The sequence below is a fragment of the Camellia sinensis genome, chromosome 11 (genome assembly GCF_055761805.1).
Source record: "Camellia sinensis isolate YWXY chromosome 11, ASM5576180v1, whole genome shotgun sequence".
Classification (NCBI taxonomy): Eukaryota; Viridiplantae; Streptophyta; class Magnoliopsida; order Ericales; family Theaceae; genus Camellia; species Camellia sinensis.
In genome coordinates this window covers 113,651,206-113,670,710 of record NC_138971.1, presented here as the reverse complement: position 1 = coordinate 113,670,710, position 19,505 = coordinate 113,651,206, and the positions used below count along the sequence as shown (strand labels likewise).

The 19,505-nt window shown below is 37.8% G+C and overlaps 1 protein-coding gene across 1 annotated transcript in view; it reads right to left on the bottom strand.

The window, feature by feature from the left end:
• Positions 1-16,377, bottom strand: part of LOC114317815 (CHD3-type chromatin-remodeling factor PICKLE) — an 84,562-nt gene extending 68,185 nt beyond the window's left edge. The window contains exons 1-5 of the mRNA XM_082894536.1: positions 16,287-16,377; positions 15,993-16,165; positions 14,683-14,820; positions 14,430-14,584; positions 13,987-14,148 (exon numbers count right to left, since the gene is read on the bottom strand). Coding sequence (XP_082750662.1) covers positions 13,987-14,148; positions 14,430-14,584; positions 14,683-14,820; positions 15,993-16,139 — 602 coding nt within the window. The 5' untranslated portion in view covers positions 16,140-16,165; positions 16,287-16,377. The remainder of the gene's footprint in view (positions 1-13,986; positions 14,149-14,429; positions 14,585-14,682; positions 14,821-15,992; positions 16,166-16,286) is intronic.
• Positions 16,378-19,505: the final 3,128 nt, after the last annotated feature.

The following is a 19,505-nucleotide window of genomic DNA, read 5'->3' as shown; positions in this document are numbered from 1 at the left end:
GTTGGTGACCCTGCTGATGAGAACCGCTCGCTGACAGACCAATTGGATGCTGTGGCCTCAGGGTTTCTTGCCCTTGAGACCTCAACAGCAGATCGGTTCAAAGACATGCTGACGGATGTGCTAGCCATTTCGGAGTCCTGGAAAGACAAGTTTCAAGAAGTTGTGGATGAACTGTCTCTTCTGAAGAAGGCTGTCTGTGGGCATACGAATTCGGAAAAGACTCCTTCGAAAATTAAAGTTCCAGACCCTAAAGCTTTTGGTGGGAATACTTGAGAATTTTTTGTGGGACATGGAGCAGTACTTCAAGGCTGCTCATGTGCCAAAAGGGGAGAAGGTTACAATCACAAGCATGTACCTTACTGGTGATGCTAAACTTTGGTGGCGTACACGTGTCGAGGATGATGCTCGGCCAGAGATCTCAACATGGGAGACTCTTAAGAAGGAAATGAAGGAACAATTCCTTCCTTGCAACACATCTTGGGTTGCAAGAGACGCCCTGAAACGGTTGAAGCATTCCGGATCGGTGAGGGATTATGTGAAAGAATACAGTTCTTTGATGCTGGACATCAAGAACATGTCGGAGGAAGATAAACTCTTCAACTTTATGTCTAGGTTGCAGAATTGGGCCCAATTGGAACTTCGGAGACTCGGTGTCAAAGATTTGCCCTCTGTCATGGCTGCGGCAGATGGTTTCCTTAACTACAAGTTAAGCAAGGAACCCACTACTGAAACCAGCAAATCCAAAAAGAAAGGAAAAGAGAAGACGGGAGAGAAGAAGTCTGGTTTCAAGAAGGGGAAAGAGGGTTCCAAGTGAAGCTTGAGTAAACAGCTTGGGGAATGATAGAATATCACCCCCTATTTATAAATGAAGATTAGGGTTTACAAGAAAGGCAATTACAAGATGATCCCTGAGTGCTATCCCTGAGTGCATAAAATGATTACAGACAGACCCTAGTGTACCTTTCGGCTAATATAATATGCTAATACTTAATATAATATGCTAACACTCCCCCTCAAGCTGGTGCGAAGATATCTCTCATGCCCAGCTTGCCTAATATGTCATGAAATGGTTTATTCCCGATCCCCTTGGTGAGAATGTCAGCAAGTTGTTCACCAGACTGGACAAAGGGAGTACAAATGGTACCACTAGTGAGTTTCTCCTTAATGAAGTGGCGATCAATCTCAACATGTTTTGTCCTGTCATGTTGAACTGGATTGTGAGCGATGTTGATGGCGGCCTTATTATCACAGTATAACCGCATGGAGTCCGTCTGATCAATACCTAGATCACGCAACAATAATTTGATCCATAAAAGTTCACACACACCTTGTGCCATAGCTCTAAACTCAGCTTCTGCGCTTGACCTGGCAACCACATTCTGTTTCTTACTCCTCCAAGTAACTAGGTTGCCGCCAACAAATGTGCAATACCCTGAAGTTGATCTCCTATCGGTTACTGACCCAGCCCAATCAGCATCTGTATAGGCTTCTACACGAAGATGATCATACTTTGAAAAATGCAGACCCTTTCCAGGAGCAGACTTCAAATACCTCAAGATTCTCATGACAGCCTCAAGGTGAATCTAATGAGGAGCATGCATAAACTAACTAACTATACTGACAGCAACAGCAATATCAGGACGGGAGTGAGATAGGTAAATGAGCTTACCCACTAATCGTTGATAGCTCCTCCTATCCACAACTTCTCCTCCTTCATCATCCCCTAATTTCTAATTGGGTTCCAGGGGGGTGGCACATGCCTTGCAGCCAAGCATCCCAGTTTCCTTCAACAGGTCAAGCACATATTTTCTCTGTGAGATAAATATCCCATCCTTAGAGCGAGCAACTTCAATTCCCAGAAAATACTTCAAGCTGCCCAAGTCTTTGATTTCAAACTCTTTAGCTAAATATTTCTTCAACAGAGGTATTTCCCCACTATCATTGCCTGTAAGAACTATGTCATCTACATAAACAATAACTGCTGTAGTCTTACCGTGTGAGGAATGTTTCACAAACAATGTGTGATCTGCCTGACTTTGTTTGAAGCCATATTTAAACATAGCCTGAGTGAATCTCTCAAACCAAGCCCTTGGAGACTGTTTGAGACCATATAATGACTTCCGAAGTTTGCATACTTTGCCTTCTGTTTGATGATCCTCAAAACCCGGAGGAATGTCCATATATACTTCTTCTTCGAGGTCACCATGGAGAAAAGCATTCTTGACATCAAACTGATAAAGCGGCCAATCTAGATTAGCTGCTAGAGAGAGAAGTACTCTGACTGAATTCATTTTAGCCACGGGTGCGAAGGTCTCCTGATAATCAATGCCATATGTCTGAGTAAACCCTTTTGTCACAAGTCTTGCCTTGTAACGCTCAATAGACCCATCTGCTTTGTGTTTCACAGTATATACCCATTTACATCCCACAGGTCGTTTGCCCGTAGGTAACTCAGTCAATTCCCAAGTGCCATTCTTCCTAAGTGCTTTCATTTCCTCAATCATGGCTAGTTTCCATTCAGAGGTAGCAAGAGCATCCTGAAAATGGTTAGGAATGCTAACAGAGGAAATATTGGACACAAACGCTCTATATGAGGATGACAAATGAGAGTATGATACAAACTGTGAGATAGGATGTTGAGTACAAGATCTCACACCCTTCCTCTTGGCAATAGGAACATCAAGATCAATGGACTCGAGAGTTTCAAAGTTACCTCGACTCTCATCAGAAGCAGGAGATGGCAGTGGGGTAGCAGAAACGGTCCCGTGTATCCAGTTAACTTGTTTTCTGTCTATGTCCCGGACATAAACATGCCCGTCCGTATTCTTGATGACAGTGGGTTCTATAGTCCCAGTAGAAGAGGGGGGTGCAAGAACAACTGGTTCCACCATAGGAAGCACAGTAGTAGAGGGTGGTGCAAGAACAACTGGTTCCACCATAGGAGGCACAGGACTCACTTCACACCAAGGCTCCCCCGGAAATGAGAACGGTGACACCGGAGAGGACAAGAAATAGGACTGGGATTCAAAGAAAGTTACATCCATGGACACAAACCACTTACGAGAAGAAGGGTGGTAACATTTATACCCCTTTTGAGTAGGAGAGTAACCAAGGAAAACAAACTTGAGGGAGCGAGGGTCCAACTTACCACGAGAGGGAGAGTGATTATAGACAAAACAGACACAACCAAATATTTTGGGAGGAATAAAAAACAAGGACGGAGAACCGAGAAGGACGTGAAGCGGAGCCTTTTTGTCCAAGACCTGGGTAGGGAGACGATTAATAAGATGGGCAGCGGTGAGAACAGCGTCGCCCCAATAGGGCCGAGGCACATTCATAAAAAAACACATGCACCGAGCCATGTCAAGAAGATGCCGATTCTTGCGTTCGGCCACCGCCTTTTGTTGAGGGGTATTGGTGCAAGAGGTCTGATGGATAATGCCATGAGTAGAGAAATATTGTCCTAACCCAGAATCTATGTATTCCCCGCCATTATCAGAACGAAATATTTTGATAATGGCCCCAAACTGAGTACAAATCATCTAATGAAAAATGCAAAACACAGAGAAAACCTCACTCTTATCTTTCATGAGATACACCCAAGTAGCACGAGAAAAATCATCAATAAATGTAACAAACCAGCGATGACCTTTCACAGACAGAACACGAGAGGGACCCCAAACATCAGAATGTGTTAATGAAAAAGGAACGAAGCTTTTATTCAAACTGGGAGCAAAAGAAGCTCTATGTTGTTTTCCAAGTTGACAAGACTCACAAAGAAAGTCAGACACATGATGATTTGCGAAACGAGAAGGAAATAAATGCTTAAGTAAATGAAATGAGGGATGCCCAAGACGCCGATGCCACAGCCATAAATCAGCGGGGGTAGTAGAAGACGTGGTGGAAGAATAAGCAAGTTTGTCCGGTTGATCTAGGAAGTAGAGACCATTTTCTGCACTACCACTGCCAATCGTCCTCCCCGTGACAAGGTCCTGAAAAAGACAATGATCAGGAAAAAATGTCACACTACACTTCAAATCTTGGGTAAGACGACTTAAGGATAACAGATTAACAGAAAACTTGGGAACATGGAGAACAGAAGATAGATGTATGGTAGGAGTGACTTGGACTAAACCTTTTCCAGAAATGGAAGAAACAGTACCATCGGCAATCCTAACTTTGTCCTGACCTGAAGAGGGCTTATAAACAGAGAAAAGATCAGAGGAGCCAGACATATGATCTGAGGCACCAGAATCAATAATCCAAGGCAAGGATGTATGACACAGGAAAGCACAAGGAGAAGATGCTAAGTTACCTGAGCGGGCAAAGGACGAGGAAGCGGTACTGAGAGCAGTAGAAGATCGACGGTCCAACAATTGGCGCAAAGCATCCTCCAGCTCAGTATCAGAAGCTTGGGTAACAGAAGTAGAATTAGAATCAAGGGTATCAACGGCACTAGACTGATGAGCCCGGGAATAGGAACCACGTCCTCTAGATTGGCCTGACCGACCTCCTCGAGAACCAGACCGATCACCTCGACCCCCGGATGGAGTCCCATGAAGCTTCCAACACGTCTCACGAGTATGCCGTGGCTTCTTGCAATAATCACAGAATACAGACTCCTTAGTAGCAGACGGAGGAGGCAGGCTGAGGCCATCTCGAGGAGTAGACAGTAATGCGGAACAATCAGTAGAGACAGGGGACATCATAGCAGACCGGCGACTCTCCTCATTTTGTACATAGGCAAATGCCTCCTGAAGTGAAGGAAGAGTATCCATACTCAGAACTCGACCCCTAACTGGATCATACTCCACATTTAGGCTGGCCAAAAATTTAAAGACCCGTTCCCGTGAGATGAACTTTTTGTACCCGATAGAATCAGTAGGGCAAACGGGCCTATAGTCTTCCAGGTGGTCAAGGCGTTTCCAGCCGTTGGTGAGGAAAGTGAAGTACTGAAGAACAGTCTGCTCCCCCTGAAGTGAGCTCTCAATAGAGCGGCGCAACTCAAATGCTTGTGAAAAATTCCCTTTGCGGGAATAGGTAACAGCCACAGCCTCCTAAACGTCCTGGGCAGTCTCCATAGACAAGTAGCCCTCACCAAGTTCTGGAACCATCGAATGGATAAGCCAACTAATAATCAAAGAGTTGGTAATCTCCCATTGGTCATAACCTGAGTCAGTGGTACTAGGTGCCTGTATCCTGCTATCAACATACGCCATCTTCCCTCTGCTCTTCAAAAACATAGTCAAACTTTGGGACCATGCTAGGTAGTTCTGACCATTAAATAGAGAGGTAGTGATTTTCAGACTAGGGTTGGGGTTCTCAGTCATGGTAGTAGGTAGAATGAGACTCTCACTTTTTGGTGTTTGAGAAGAAGGGGACACACTGGTGGAATCTATCATGGATACAATACTACCAAACCCGCAACAAAACTAGTGGCAATCACAAACCCAGAAGGTGGTGGTGAAAGAACAGGCACAATGACTACTTATAAGAGCATAACAAATTTAAGAAATCATATTTTTTTTTTTTTTTTTTTTATTTATTTATTTATTTATTTATTTATATATATATATATTTTTTTTTTTGTTTATATATATATATATATTTACTGATTGATTTATATATATATATATATACATATAGTTATACATGCATTAGGACGGTGGTATACAAAACAGAGGGTATATCATACATACACAGAGACGAGCGACTGATGAAGACGAAGACGACTAAGCCGAAGCTGATGAAGCCGAAGACGAAGGCGATGAAGACGAAGACGAAGACTGATGAAGACGATGAAGACGAAGACTGACGAAGACGATGAAGACGAAGACGAAGACTGATGAAGACGAAGGCTGCTGGCGACTGATGAACTGAGGGACTGAGGGATTGAGGAATTGAGCGACGACTGCTTACGAACTGGAGAACGACCCAGCAGAGGACCAACCTAGGTAAGATCGAACCCTAGAGCTTAAGCTCTGATACCATGAAGCTTGAGTAACCAGCTTGGGGAATGATAGAATATCACCCCCTATTTATAAATGAAGATTAGGGTTTACAAGAAAGGCAATTACAAGATGATCCCTGAGTGCTATCCCTGAGTGCATAAAATGATTACAGACAGACCCTAGTGTACCTTTCGGCTAATATAATATGCTAATACTTAATATAATATGCTAACACCAAGTACAAACAGAAGGGGGATTCTTCTCAGACTAACGGTGGAAAATCTAACAAAGGGTGTTACATCTGTGATGGACCCCATAGAGCGAAAGACTGTCCCAAGCGTGAGAAACTGAACGCTATGGTCGCGGAAGATGGCAAAGGGGAGTCGGATTCTGAGGGGCCGACTAGGGTAAACCCCTTACAATTGCTCAATGCAATTCATGCGGACAGAGTCCCTACTACTGGTCTAATGTACATCAATGTGGCATTGGCAGGTACCGACATTTCGGCGATGGTAGACACCGGTGCCACGCATAACTTTCTGTCAGAAAAAGTTGTGCAGACCCTCGGAATGCAAGTTACCCAAAGCACCAGTCGAATCAAGGTAGTAAACTCGGCGGCTCAATCGGTACAAGGAATGGCTTCCAAAGTATCGATCATAGTTGGAGATTTGACTGGACGGGTTAACTTGATGGTGGTTCCTTTGGATGATTTTGATGTCATCTTAGGAAATGATTTCTTTGTGACTGCAAAAGTGGCTTTGATGCCATATTTGGGTGGGATACTTATTTCGGATGAAGACAAGCCTTGGTTTGTCGCTGGTTGCAGTAAATCAGACAAAGGCAAGGGCACAAAGAGGAAAACGGAGACCCTCTCAGCCATTCAAGTGCATAACGGTTTGAAAAAGGGCGCAAAGACTTATCTTGCTACCTTGGTGGAAATCAAACTTGATCTATCAGTAGAAGTGCCGGATGAAGTGGCAGAAGTGTTGAGGGAATTTGAGGATGTGATGCCTCCAGAGTTGCCAAAGTCCCTTCCTCCTCGGCGTGCCACTGATCATAAAATAGAGTTGATTCCGGGTGCTAAGCCTCCAACGAAGGCACCCTATAGAATGTCCCCAATGGAACTTATGGAGTTGCGAAGGCAATTTACAGACTTATTGGATGCTGGACTGGTTCAACCATCCAAAGCCCCTTACGGTGCCCCAGTGCTTTTTCAAAAGAAGCAAGATGGAAGTTTGCGCATGTGTGTGGATTACCGAGCTCTCAACAAAGTGACGATAAAGAACAAGTATCCAGTCCCTTTGGTGGCAGACCTATTTGATCGATTGTGCAAAGTCACTTACTTCACAAAATTGGATTTACGTGCTGGCTATTGACAAGTCTGAGTCGCTGAAGGAGATGAGTCAAAGACCACATGTGTTACGAGGTATGGGTCTTTTGAGTTCCTTGTAATGCCGTTTGGGTTACCTAATGCCCCGGCTACATTCTGTAATCTCATGAATGATGTGTTCAATGACTATGTCGATCAGTTTGTTGTTGTTTATTTGGATGATATTGTAATATATAGTAAGTCCCTAAAGGATCACTTGTCCCACCTTCAGATGGTGTTCACTCGGTTACAAGAACACCAGTTGTATGTCAAGAAGGAAAAATGTCAGTTTGCCCAGCGGGAAATTAAGTTTCTTGGGCATATCATTTGCCAAGGCCATGTCAAAATGGATGGAAGGAAGGTACAGGCTATTATGGAATGGTTTCCACCCACCAATGTTGCGGAGTTGCGATCCTTCTTAGGCTTGGCAAACTACTATCGGAAATTCATTGAGGGATATTCAAAGAAGGCTGCTTCGCTCACTGATTTGCTGAAGAAAGATCACAAATGGCATTGGTCCATTAATTGCGAAGAGGCCTTTGACAAACTGAAAAGTGCAGTGGCAAGTGAACCGGTCTTGCGACTGCCTAGTTTCGAGTTGCCTTTCGAAGTACACACGGATGCCTCAGACAAAGCACTTGGAGGAGTACTGGTGCAAGAAAGACACCCGGTGGCCTTTGAAAGCCAGAAACTAAACACTGCTGAGAAGAATTATTCAGCCCATGAGAAGGAAATGACGGCAGTGGTGCATTGCCTACTCACCTGGAGGGTCTATCTGTTGGGATCAAAGTTTTTGGTTCTTACAGATAATGTGGCTAATACATTCTTCAAAACTCAGAAAAAGTTGTCTCCAAGGCAGGCCCGTTGGCAGGAATTCCTTGAAGAGTATGACTTTGAATGGGGACACAAGCCTGGACGACATAACCTAGTCGCTGATGCCTTAAGCCGGAAAGAGATAATTAAATATGTGGCTGCTATCTCCAACATTGAATCACAGTTGCTGGAAAGGATCAGAGATAATGCTGCCATTGACTCAGAATATCAACGGTTGGTACAGCAAGTAAAGGATGGAATTGCTCGTCGATATTGGCTTGAAGATGGTCTTCTCCATGGCAAAGGAGATAGGCTATACGTCCCAAGTGTTGGGGGACTACGAATGGAACTTCTTAGAGAAACACATGACCCGCAGTGGGCTAGTCATCCGGGCAACAATGCATGATGGCTCTTTTGTCGCGTTCATATGTTTGGCCAAAAATTGAAGAAGACGTAGAGGCTTATGTCAAAACATGCATGGTGTGCCAATTGGACAAGACCAAAAGAAAGAAGGCAGCTGGGTTATTACAACCACTACCTGTCCCTGAGAAGCCTTGGGTTTCCATATCCATGGACTTTATCTCCGGATTTCTCAAAGTCAATAGGATGCGCTCCATCATGGTAATTGTTGACCGTTTCTCTAAGTATGCTATTTTTATCCCTGCTCCTCATGCTTGTTCCGCAGATGTTGCTGCTGATTTATTTCATAAGTATGTTGTAAAATACTTTGGCTTGCCTAAGGACATAATAAGCGAAAGGGATACCCGGTTTACGGAAAGGTTTTGGATTGTGCTCTTTAATTTGCTGGGTTCCGAATTAAAGTTCTCCACAGCAAATCACCCTCAGACGGATGGTCAGACCGAGAGGATGAATGGATTGCTAGAGGAGTATCTCCGACATTATGTGACCGCAAGTCAAAAGAATTGGGTCGAATTGTTGGACAGTGCACAGTTTTGCTACAATCTGCATAGATCATCTGCAACCGGGATGCGCCCGTTTGAATTGGCCACGGGGCAGCAACCCCTAACTCCTCACGAAGTGGCTAAAACTGGCTCTGGTGGTAGATGTCCAGCAGCATACCGCTTTGCAAGGACCAAACAAGAATTGCTGGAAGAAGCACAAGACAGTTTGGCCAAAGCAAGCAAACGAATGAAGAAGTATGCTGACAAAGGGCGAAGACCCTTAGAGTTCAAAGTGGGTGACAAAGTGCTACTAAAGCTTACTCCACAGATCTGGAAGAAGATAAGCAATAAGACAGTGCACCGTGGCTTAATTCCGAAATATGAAGGCCCCTTTGAAGTCTTAAAACGCATGGGCAATGTTGCATACAGGCTAGTGCAACCTAATCGGTTGAAAATCCACCCAACTTTCCATGTCAGTTTTTTGAAACCATTTCATGAGGATCAAACAAACTTGACAAGGAAACAAGCTCAGAGATCACCCCCGGTGATCAGAAAACAGTTTGACAAGGAGGTGGAACAGATTCTTGATCACAAGACCGAGGGTCAAAGCAAAAAGAATCGAAGGACCCATTATTTAGTAAAGTGGAAGGGTTCCTCCGAATCAGATGCAAGTTAGGAAAATGATGTAACATTGTGGCAATTTGAAAAACAAGTCCAGGAGTACTTGAAGACCCTACCAACGAGGACGTTGGCTTCTTCTGATGGGGGTGGTTTGTTAGCACCTTCTACTTGAAGGCTGCATGGTTGGCATTGGCAGCACCTTGCACCAATGTCCAACTAAGACCACGGCATGATGGTGGCATGCCAAAACAACAAGGTGAAACATTGATAAAGTGCTAAGGCAGCAGCACAGGACCCTTAGCCAAAGTACGGGTAGCAGTAGCACAAATGCAAGGCATTAACATGACCCGAATGTGGGCTGCAGCATACTTGGGGGTTCAAAGCATTCAGTAGGCAAAACTTGGTCTGGGGGCCAAAACAACCAAATTCGTGGCTGATTGAGAAGGCAAACAACATGGGCAGTTCAAAGTAGTTATGCTTGTCTGGCAGCAGTTACCCATGTTGAGCAAAGACAAGGCAAATCTGGACATCTGGAATCAAGGCAGGGAGTTAGCAGCAGTTACTAGCAGTTATGTCCCAGAAATGATCCCAAGTCCCTAGGCAGTTGGGGGTGTCAACTGCCATGCCACTTGGCATGTTTTCCTTGTAATGCTGGTTGTAAAGTTTGTAACTGATTGTAAGCCTATTTAGGCATACCCATGGAACTCGAAAATTAACTAAGTATTGGTAAGAGGTTCCATAGGCATCCTTTGTATTGTTGGTGCAATTAATAAAGGTTGGGAGTTTTTCCTGTAATCACTTGTTGCCTATTCTCTTACTTGTTATAACACTGTGTGCATGTGTGTATTCATAATTGGCTGAGACTAAGTGTCCAACTTAGTGCCATTACAAGTTGGGAATTTGAAACAAAAATTGACCCTGTAACACTAGGCAAGGTGATTTAGTGTGATGTCGGAAAAAATAATATTTTATTTATTTATTTTTATATTTGAGATATTAATTCTAGTTGTTCTTGATAATATATAATTTCTTGAGTTATTCTATCAATTCTTGTTCTAGTAAATTCTATATCTCTAGCAATACCAATATCTAGTAAATTTTTACAATGTTATTGAAAGTTCGGATTAGCACCGGTAATTGATTGTGATCTAATAATAACTCTTGAACATAGAAATGCTGATAAATACTCATATAATATTAATACCAAGTGAGTAGCTTAGGATCTCTATATTTTTAATAATTTTAATTTTAGGCTCATTATGCTTCCAAAATAAGAACAATATCTAAAGGTTTTGACCGTTACTTGAACGTGATCAACATATGGCTTTGGTGTTTGACAAGCTTCCAGTTCATAGAGAAGGCTATCCTCAAACTTACCTTCCTTAAATCAGGCTCAGAGCAAATCTCTTTTGTTTCCTACCTCAGATCGTAACTTTAGAGATTCTTCTATTTGGCTATACAGGTGGTCTAAGATTGAACACTAAAAATACAAAGAAACACACTTAATATTCACTCTAAACACAAAAGCTAATCTTATCACTAGAAGAGAAAAAAAAAAAGTTACAAGATTAGAGGGATGTCTCTGGGCTGTTTAGATTGTTAGAATATTTTTTTCTCTAAAAAGGCCTGAGATCCAAACTTCTTTCTTGGCTCAGCAATACTCTGAGGAATCGGTGTCCCCTTCATTACAACTGAAAACCTTTATATAGGTACTTATAGACTTCAAATATGAACTTCAACTTAATCTATAATAATAAAATATTTACACAGTGAGTTTTATACTTCATTTATTAACAGGAGGTAAGCTAGTAATTTGTCTCCCTCAACCCACGGTTTGCCAATCCACCCATGATTTTGTTAATCCATAAAATTGTCTAGATTCCATGCTCCTTCGTCACCCATGACATCAGCAAAATCATAGTCACCATCGTACTCTTCCAGTATTGTATCTAATTCATCTAGATCTTGCTCCATCAGATAATCCCCTAAAAGGTAACATCCTCTTTTTGATAAATATGCTCCAGAATCTGCTTTTCCAAGTAATCATATATTTGTTCATAAGGTAATCTTGGAACAATTATTTCTTTTGCCTATTGAGGTGTTTTTGCAAAGGTGGTTCTTCCTTATTGAACTAACTTATATCCAATCCTTGCTAATTCTATGGTTTCCTAGGCTATCAAAATGAATCTGATCTAAAAGAAAATTAATTTTTTTTATATATATGATGTGGCTTTGTCTTGATGATGTGGCTTTGACCTAATGGTGTGGATTAGTCCACCTCACTTGGGGTTCTCTTTTTTAGGGGGATTAAATATTATCCTTCCGTTATTACCTTATTTGGTTTGGAACATGGATTTGGTTCGGTTTTAGAGAAAACCAAGACCCGAACCAATTCCTACGATTCTAACCATAACCGAACCAATAAACCTGTGGAACCGGACCAAAACCAAACCATAGAAACTGATTTGATTTGATTTGGTTTGGTTCGGTTTTACGGTTATAACAAAAAATTATGTTAGTAAACAAACTAACAATAATTAGTTTGGTTACGTTAGTTAGAGTTTATCAATTTCACAATGAACACTAGTGTTCAAATTTTATAAGAAACTTTTTATATTTTAATTTTTATATACAAGAAAATAATAAACAAATATGTCACGGTTCGGTTCGGAATTGTAACCAAAGTCTTGAAACCAAGAACTGGACCAATTTGAACGGTTCCACCATTTTCAAAATTAGAACCCGAACTAGAACCGAAGCTAATAAAAACCAGACCAAATTGACGGTTTGGACTGGATTGGACCGGTTCCACCGATTTTTTTGAACACCCCTAATATATATATATATATATATATGGGATTATGTAAGGCTTTGAATGAATGAATGAATATTGAGAGATTATAATTTCATAAACCTTGATTATTGTTGTTCCATTTGCTTGGTTCTACACCACCTGGTCCTGAAAACTGATATAGTTTTGAACAAAGAATTGCAGAAATTCGCCATGGCCAAGATATAGTTCCATTCCATTGTAACCTATTTTCTTCCTTGCGGAAACACATCCATGCATATATGTGTGTGTATCTGCGCATAAATCTTCTGAAGCCTTCATAGGTTAATTGGTGTATAAAATTTGAACAGGCTCAAGTAAACATTCATTAGGATTGTTATTGCAAATTAATACATCATTTTCTATTCTCCTTTCCATTAAACTACTATTACCAAATGATTTCTCTTCCAAACGTGTTTGATTTGGTACTGCATAAGATCATTATAATAAAGTGTCACAAATCTGAAGGATGAGAATCCAAACCAAATCAAACCAAAGAAATACCACAAAACCCAACAATGGAAGTTCCCAAAGCCTCTCAGGAACAGTAAATATGACCACAAATGGCATTAATGTCATTGCTTTCCTCTTAGCCAGCCCCTCCGTTATTCAATCCAGGCATTAATACATCATTTTCTATTCTCCTTTCCATAAAACTACTATTACTAAATGATTTCTTTTCCAAATGTGTTTGATTTGGTACTGCATAAGATCATTATTCTAGAGTGACACAAATCTGAAGGATGAGAATCCGAACCAAATCAAACCAAAGAAATGCCACAAAACCCAACAATGGATGTTCCAAGAGCCTTTCAGGAATAGTACTTCGTTACTTAATCCGGGCACACATCTACCCTCTTAAGAAAGAGAACAAATCACTGCCGTCCTGCTACAAAGTAAGTTTGTGACTCAAAGAGACAAGGAAAAAATAATAATACTACCCCATAGCAAGCCCATCTGAAGCCCTCTAGGGGTGCTGGTATGCCTGGCTCTGCACCAGGAGTTGGAGAAATTTGACTAGAGAACATTCAACTCTAGCATTATCATCCATCCAAGATCACTCAATAGCAATTAAGTGTCATATCAACACTTAAACAAATTTCAGCCAAATACGGTAGTTTCACTCCAACTTACCATAATGTCTTCAAGGAAAAGAAAAAAGAACAGAAAAGAAAAAACACTAAGAGCTCTATACGTCAATGGGTGCATAGAAATCCAACATGCTCACTGAACAGTTATTAGGCTTGTTTTTGCTCTAGTCCTGTTTTCTGTTTCCATTTGCTGATTCAGAAAAATTCAACCTGTTTAATTCATGATTTCACATAATAACATTTAAGGTTTGGAACAAAGTTCCCCAAATAAATTAACATTCTGGAGCTACCATAGTGTGGCTCAAAATATAATTTAGGCAGATAGTGCAGAAAAAAACAGTTGGTTCAGACTGCCAGAATTGAACACTATACATAAATGAGAACCACATAAAAGTTAGGATGGCTGAACCTGCAAGAAAGAATCCGATCAACAGTAGTCCATTCGGGTCGAATCGCCATGAAATCATCTTCAGAGTTACTAATTGATGACATTTGCCGATGGAAGTTGTTTACTTTGGTCCTCAAGCGAGGATGTGTCTTGTAAGCTTTTAAAAACTCTTTCTCGGGTACCCTAAGATATAGTATTTAGCAGATAAGGTTATAGGAACAAAACAATTACTAAACAAAAAAACAAATAAATACAATAGGCAAATCGAGTAAAACAAGAAAAGAAGCATATTATTGTGGCACCAAAACGAAAATTAGAAGCATTACAGATAGCTTACATGGTAGAAAATTTTATTGCAAGATTGCTACTTTAGGAGACTAGTAAAACCAATGAAGATAACTAGGCACTCTAATAATAATGCTAACAAAAGAAAAAACAATAATAATCACTAATAACAGAACTACCATGTGCAATGAAGATAAGATAATCCCTTCCACTTGACAAGATATTGTTTCACAAATATTTGCTTTGAGCCCAGCATAGAGGCATCACTGTCATCAGCAACAGTAGGGCGCATTTCAGAGTCTAATATCTTGTCAATATCATTTAGAGGACTAACCTGCAGAGTCAATATTTAAAATCTCAGTTAGCACCAAAGCATTACATTTGCATATGAGTCTAACAAGACTAGCAAGACAAAACATAACAGAACCATACACATTCAGGGCACCTCCAGTTGCTAGGAAGAGGCGCTTTCAACGGTGGAAGTAAACACTTGGGATGATAGGCATATGTACATGTTTCACAGCACAAAAGATTTCCACTTTCACTGCATGCTCGACATGAATCGTCCTTCTATAGACAGAATGAATAACACAACAACAAATATTTAATTTAGACAAGACACATCTACTAGAATTGATAAAATAGACAAGAACGACATAAAATCTCTCATATAAGCTGAAAAAATTTAAGCATTTCAAATCAACAATATCAGCAGGCATCCAAAACAGTCCTGGTATAGTACCTGTCAATATAAAGATGGAACCTCCTAGGAGTATACTGTCACTAGCCAAAAACTATTGTCAAAGCACAAGCTAAATTTTTTTATGGGATCTCTTTTTGCTAATACTTCTATCAAACCAAAAGTATAGCATCATTCCAATCCTTCACATTACAAGTCAATTATAAAGTAAACATTCTATTAGGTTTCAGGTACCAGACAGAATATCTCTGCAAAAGAAGATTATTCTCCATAGAAGAATGGTAGTTCTATTTGCACAGCACAATGTATCTCACTACACTATTTGTGCCATTCCAATATTAATTTTTTTAGTGCTTGTCAAACGATCTGTCCTAAAGCTCTACCTAGGATTCACCAACACCACCCAAAACTCATCTGGCTCAACTCAATTGAATCCCAGCTAAATATCCTATAATAACAAAGAAGAAGCTCAGAAATTTGATTCTTCCATATCTAAAAAGGTTACAAATCCCAATACCCAAACAACAATGGTGGCTGTCTATGAAGCACCAACACTTCAAAGCAAGTGTTGTATCCGTGTCGGACACACGGACACTTGGAGAACACGTATGGGACACCCTTATTTAATTAATTTATTTTCAAGGGACACGCCAAAGTCACTTCAGGAACACACTAGGACATGTCAAGTTGTATTTTTCTCCATTTTATTTAGTCCTTTCGATGAATATTGAATATTGAATTTTTTTTTTTTTCTTAGATTTAAATTCTTAATAGATCATCCATTAAAAAAACAAAAAAAAAAAAAACTCTAAGTACTAATTTAAAAGTGCTTTTAAAATTTTTTTAAAAAATAGAATTAGGTTTAGTTTTTGTTAATCTACATAGCAATTTAGCAAATAAAAGTATAAGCCGTATCCCCGTCGTGTCCGTATCTCCATTTTTTATGAATTAAGCAAAAAAAATTCATGAATTCACTACCCAATTCAATTGAAACAGGCAACCCCAAAAGAAGCAAACAAGAGAGAGAGAGTGAAGTACAGACCGAATCAGGTCTGATTATCTTTTCAATCTTGTGGTGAGAAGACCCAGATTTTCCCTTATCGAGATAAGCCTCGTCGTCCGAATCATCTAGGTTGTAAATGGGTCTCCTTTCAGACCTAACACGAAGTCTCTCCACCAAACTACTCATTTTTCTTTCTTTTTTGTTATTGTTTCCTGCAACAGAAATAGAAATAGAGATTGAGAGAGAGAGAGAGAGAGAGAGAGCGAGAGAGAGAATTCAGATCTCTGTGAGAGTGAATTCCATGAATTTGACGTCTAGATTTTGAGATCTTACAGTGGTAGAGCGAATTGGAAGAAGAGAGCATTCGTAACCGACCGCCAAACCACAATTGAACGATTTCGTGTTTAATAACGCTTCTTTTAGTAATTTTTTAATTTTTTAATTAAAATATAAGATAAAAAATTAATAAGTGGTTTGGTTTGAATTTAATTTTTTTTAGAAGTTGAGTTTTTTATTTTTTTTATTTTTTTATTTTTAATGATTGTTTTTAAAATTTTAACTTTTTTTTTTTTTTTGTAAGATGTACGTTACTTAAATGTATTTAAAAATTAAAATCAGTGTGTTTAATTTCGGTTTTTTGGATTAACTTTTTTGAAATTTGAGTTTTTTGGTTTTGGTGTTTTTTTATTTTTAGTGAATATTTTTTAAATATTAAAAAAAAATTACTTTTTTACATGTACCCTACTTAGATGTATCTAAAAAGTAAAAAGTTTGTGAAAAAATATTTTAAAAAATTAATAAATCATAAAAATATAAAAAATGTACTGAATTCTCGTTTTTTTTTTATATTTTTTGTATTTAATGAATTTTTAAAAAGTTTTTTTCACATTTTTTTTACTTTTTAGGTATATTTATATTAGCTATGTCTAAAAAGTTAAAAAAAAAATTGCTTAAAATATTAAAAAATTCAGTAAAAACAAAAAAATACAGAAAACAAGAAAGTATAATTTTCTAAAAAGTGTTTTTGGAAAAGAGGAACCAAGCAAAGTGAATATTTGTGAAAAAATATTTTTAAAAATTAATAAATACAAAAATACGAAAAATATACTGAATTTTCTTTTTTTATTTTTAATATTTAGTAAATTTTTTTAAGATTTTTTTCACGAAATTATACTTTTTTAAGTGTATTTATGTTAGGTGTGACTAAAAATTTAAAAAAAAAATTGCTTAAAATATTTAAAAAATTTAGTAAAAACAAAAAATTACGAAAAATAAGAAAATAGAATTTTAGGAAAAGTGTTTTCAAAAAACTAAAAACAAACATAGTGAATATGCTTTTGAATGATTTTTTAATTTTTTACGAAAAAATATATAAAAATAAAAATGGAAAAAAAATCTTTAATTTTTTTATATAATTTTTTGATTTTTTGACTTTTTTTTAGTAATTTTTTTTATTTTTAGGTAAAAAATTAGAATTCCCAAAAACGATGCCTAAATAAATAAATAAATCATAAATTAGGAGCTCTATTAGAGAATCCTTTTTTAAGTTTTTCTATCTCAATTAGTTCATAAAATATTCTTATATCCATTAATTCTCATTATTTAGACATTTGATTCACCAAATTTTAATTCTCATATTTAAGGTACGTTATGGACAATTTTATCATTACAGATATTTTTTAAACAATTGGCGATTTCGTGATGTGAACTTTCACATTGACAGTGTGAATGTTCACATTGATAGTATGAACATTCATATCACAGAATATTCACACTATCAATGTGAATGTTATTATTAGGGATATTTCGGTAACTATATCACTCATATAACTTATTGAAACATAATAAGTAAATAATGTGGGCTAAATAGAACATAAGTAGATGAAAAGATATTTATGAAAAAATGTCCCTTATAAATACATTCGTTTGATTAAAATTATATACTCTTTTAAAATTTGGTTAAAGTATAAATATATCTTGCGATTTGCTTCAAATATAATTTATCTTCTCCGATTTTAATAATTGCATCTCATTCTAATTTTATAACAAATTGTTCCTTTTATTAATAAATCATCAAATCAATTAACAGTTTTTAATGATGTCAGAAATTTATTTCAATTAATAATTCAAAAAAATTTATCATTATATAGAAGAGCAGTTAAAAAAATTATTTTTTTAGATAATTCTATTAAATTAAAAATTCTGATAATGGGGTATTTGTAATTTTCAAATTATAGGAAGCAATCTACATTTTAAGCAAATCTCAAAAGATGTATTTATAATTTACTCTTAAAATTTCTAATTGCTAAACAAATTATTTATTTCATTAATTAACCATTAATTCAATTTACAACTTTAAAGATGTCGAGAATATGTTTCAATTGATAATTATGAGTTAAGAAATTTTATTTTTTCGGTTCTCTGTTAAATGACAAAATTTAATAAGAACGTATTTGTTAATTTAAAATCATGAAGGACAATGATATTTCAAACGATATATTTTGTAATTTATCCAAAAAAATTGGGGATTACAATTGGCGTTGCACCTTTAACTTTTACAAGAGCAATGCAAATATTAAAGAGGGAATTACAATATAGTGGGAATAAAAAAAATTATAAAAAGTAAAGCACTGTTGAGGTGGGGGTGCAAGTGCGACTTGCAATCCCTCCATATTTCTCTATCCCAATGGGATGTAATTTTTCCAATATTAAAACATTTTGGCTATATTTTTTTCTTCTAAATGTTATTGCCGCCCTGGCAATAAAGGTTAAGAAGAAATTCACCATTGTTAATTTAACAACTTTTTGAGTAATTTACACTAATCTCCTTTAATATTTGAAAAAATATGTAATAAATTTACAGTCTTAACATAGTTATAGTATTTTTTTTTTTAGTGAAGCTTAAAATAACCAAAAATAATGCAGATAAAAAGAAACAAAAATAAACGAAGTAAATATATATTTAGTATAACAAAGATATAACATCATTTTTCTATCTATACGATGAATGAACTTTTAATGAAATGAAAGTTAAGTATTATATGAATTAAAATTTAGGAGACTTACGTAATTATGTCAAACTTGTAAAGTTTATTATAGAGTTTGGAGATCAATGTAATTTATCCTAAATTTTTTTTATTACATTCTATCATGCAATTACGGTACAAATCACACATATATACAAGAGTAATAAATCCACATGTAGATGAGTGAGAGGGTAATTTATATGAAAATTGGGCCGAGTTGGGCCGTTATGGGCCTCAGGGCGAAGGGCTGAGTAAAAAGGGCATAAAGTTACTCTGGTCTTGAAGAGGTTTAAAGTTACTCCGGTCTTAAAGAGGTTTAAAGTTACTCCGGTCCCAAGGAGGTTAGCTCGGTCCCTATACTAAAACTTATACTGGTTATGGCGCAGTATGGTTAGCTCGGTCTAAACCTTGCTAAAAGTTAGCTCGGTTTAGACTTACCATGGTTTGTACAAGAGGAACTAAGGTAAGGGCAGTAAAAGGACGAACCGAACTAAGGATAGTTCGGTCTGTTCTACAACTAAGCATA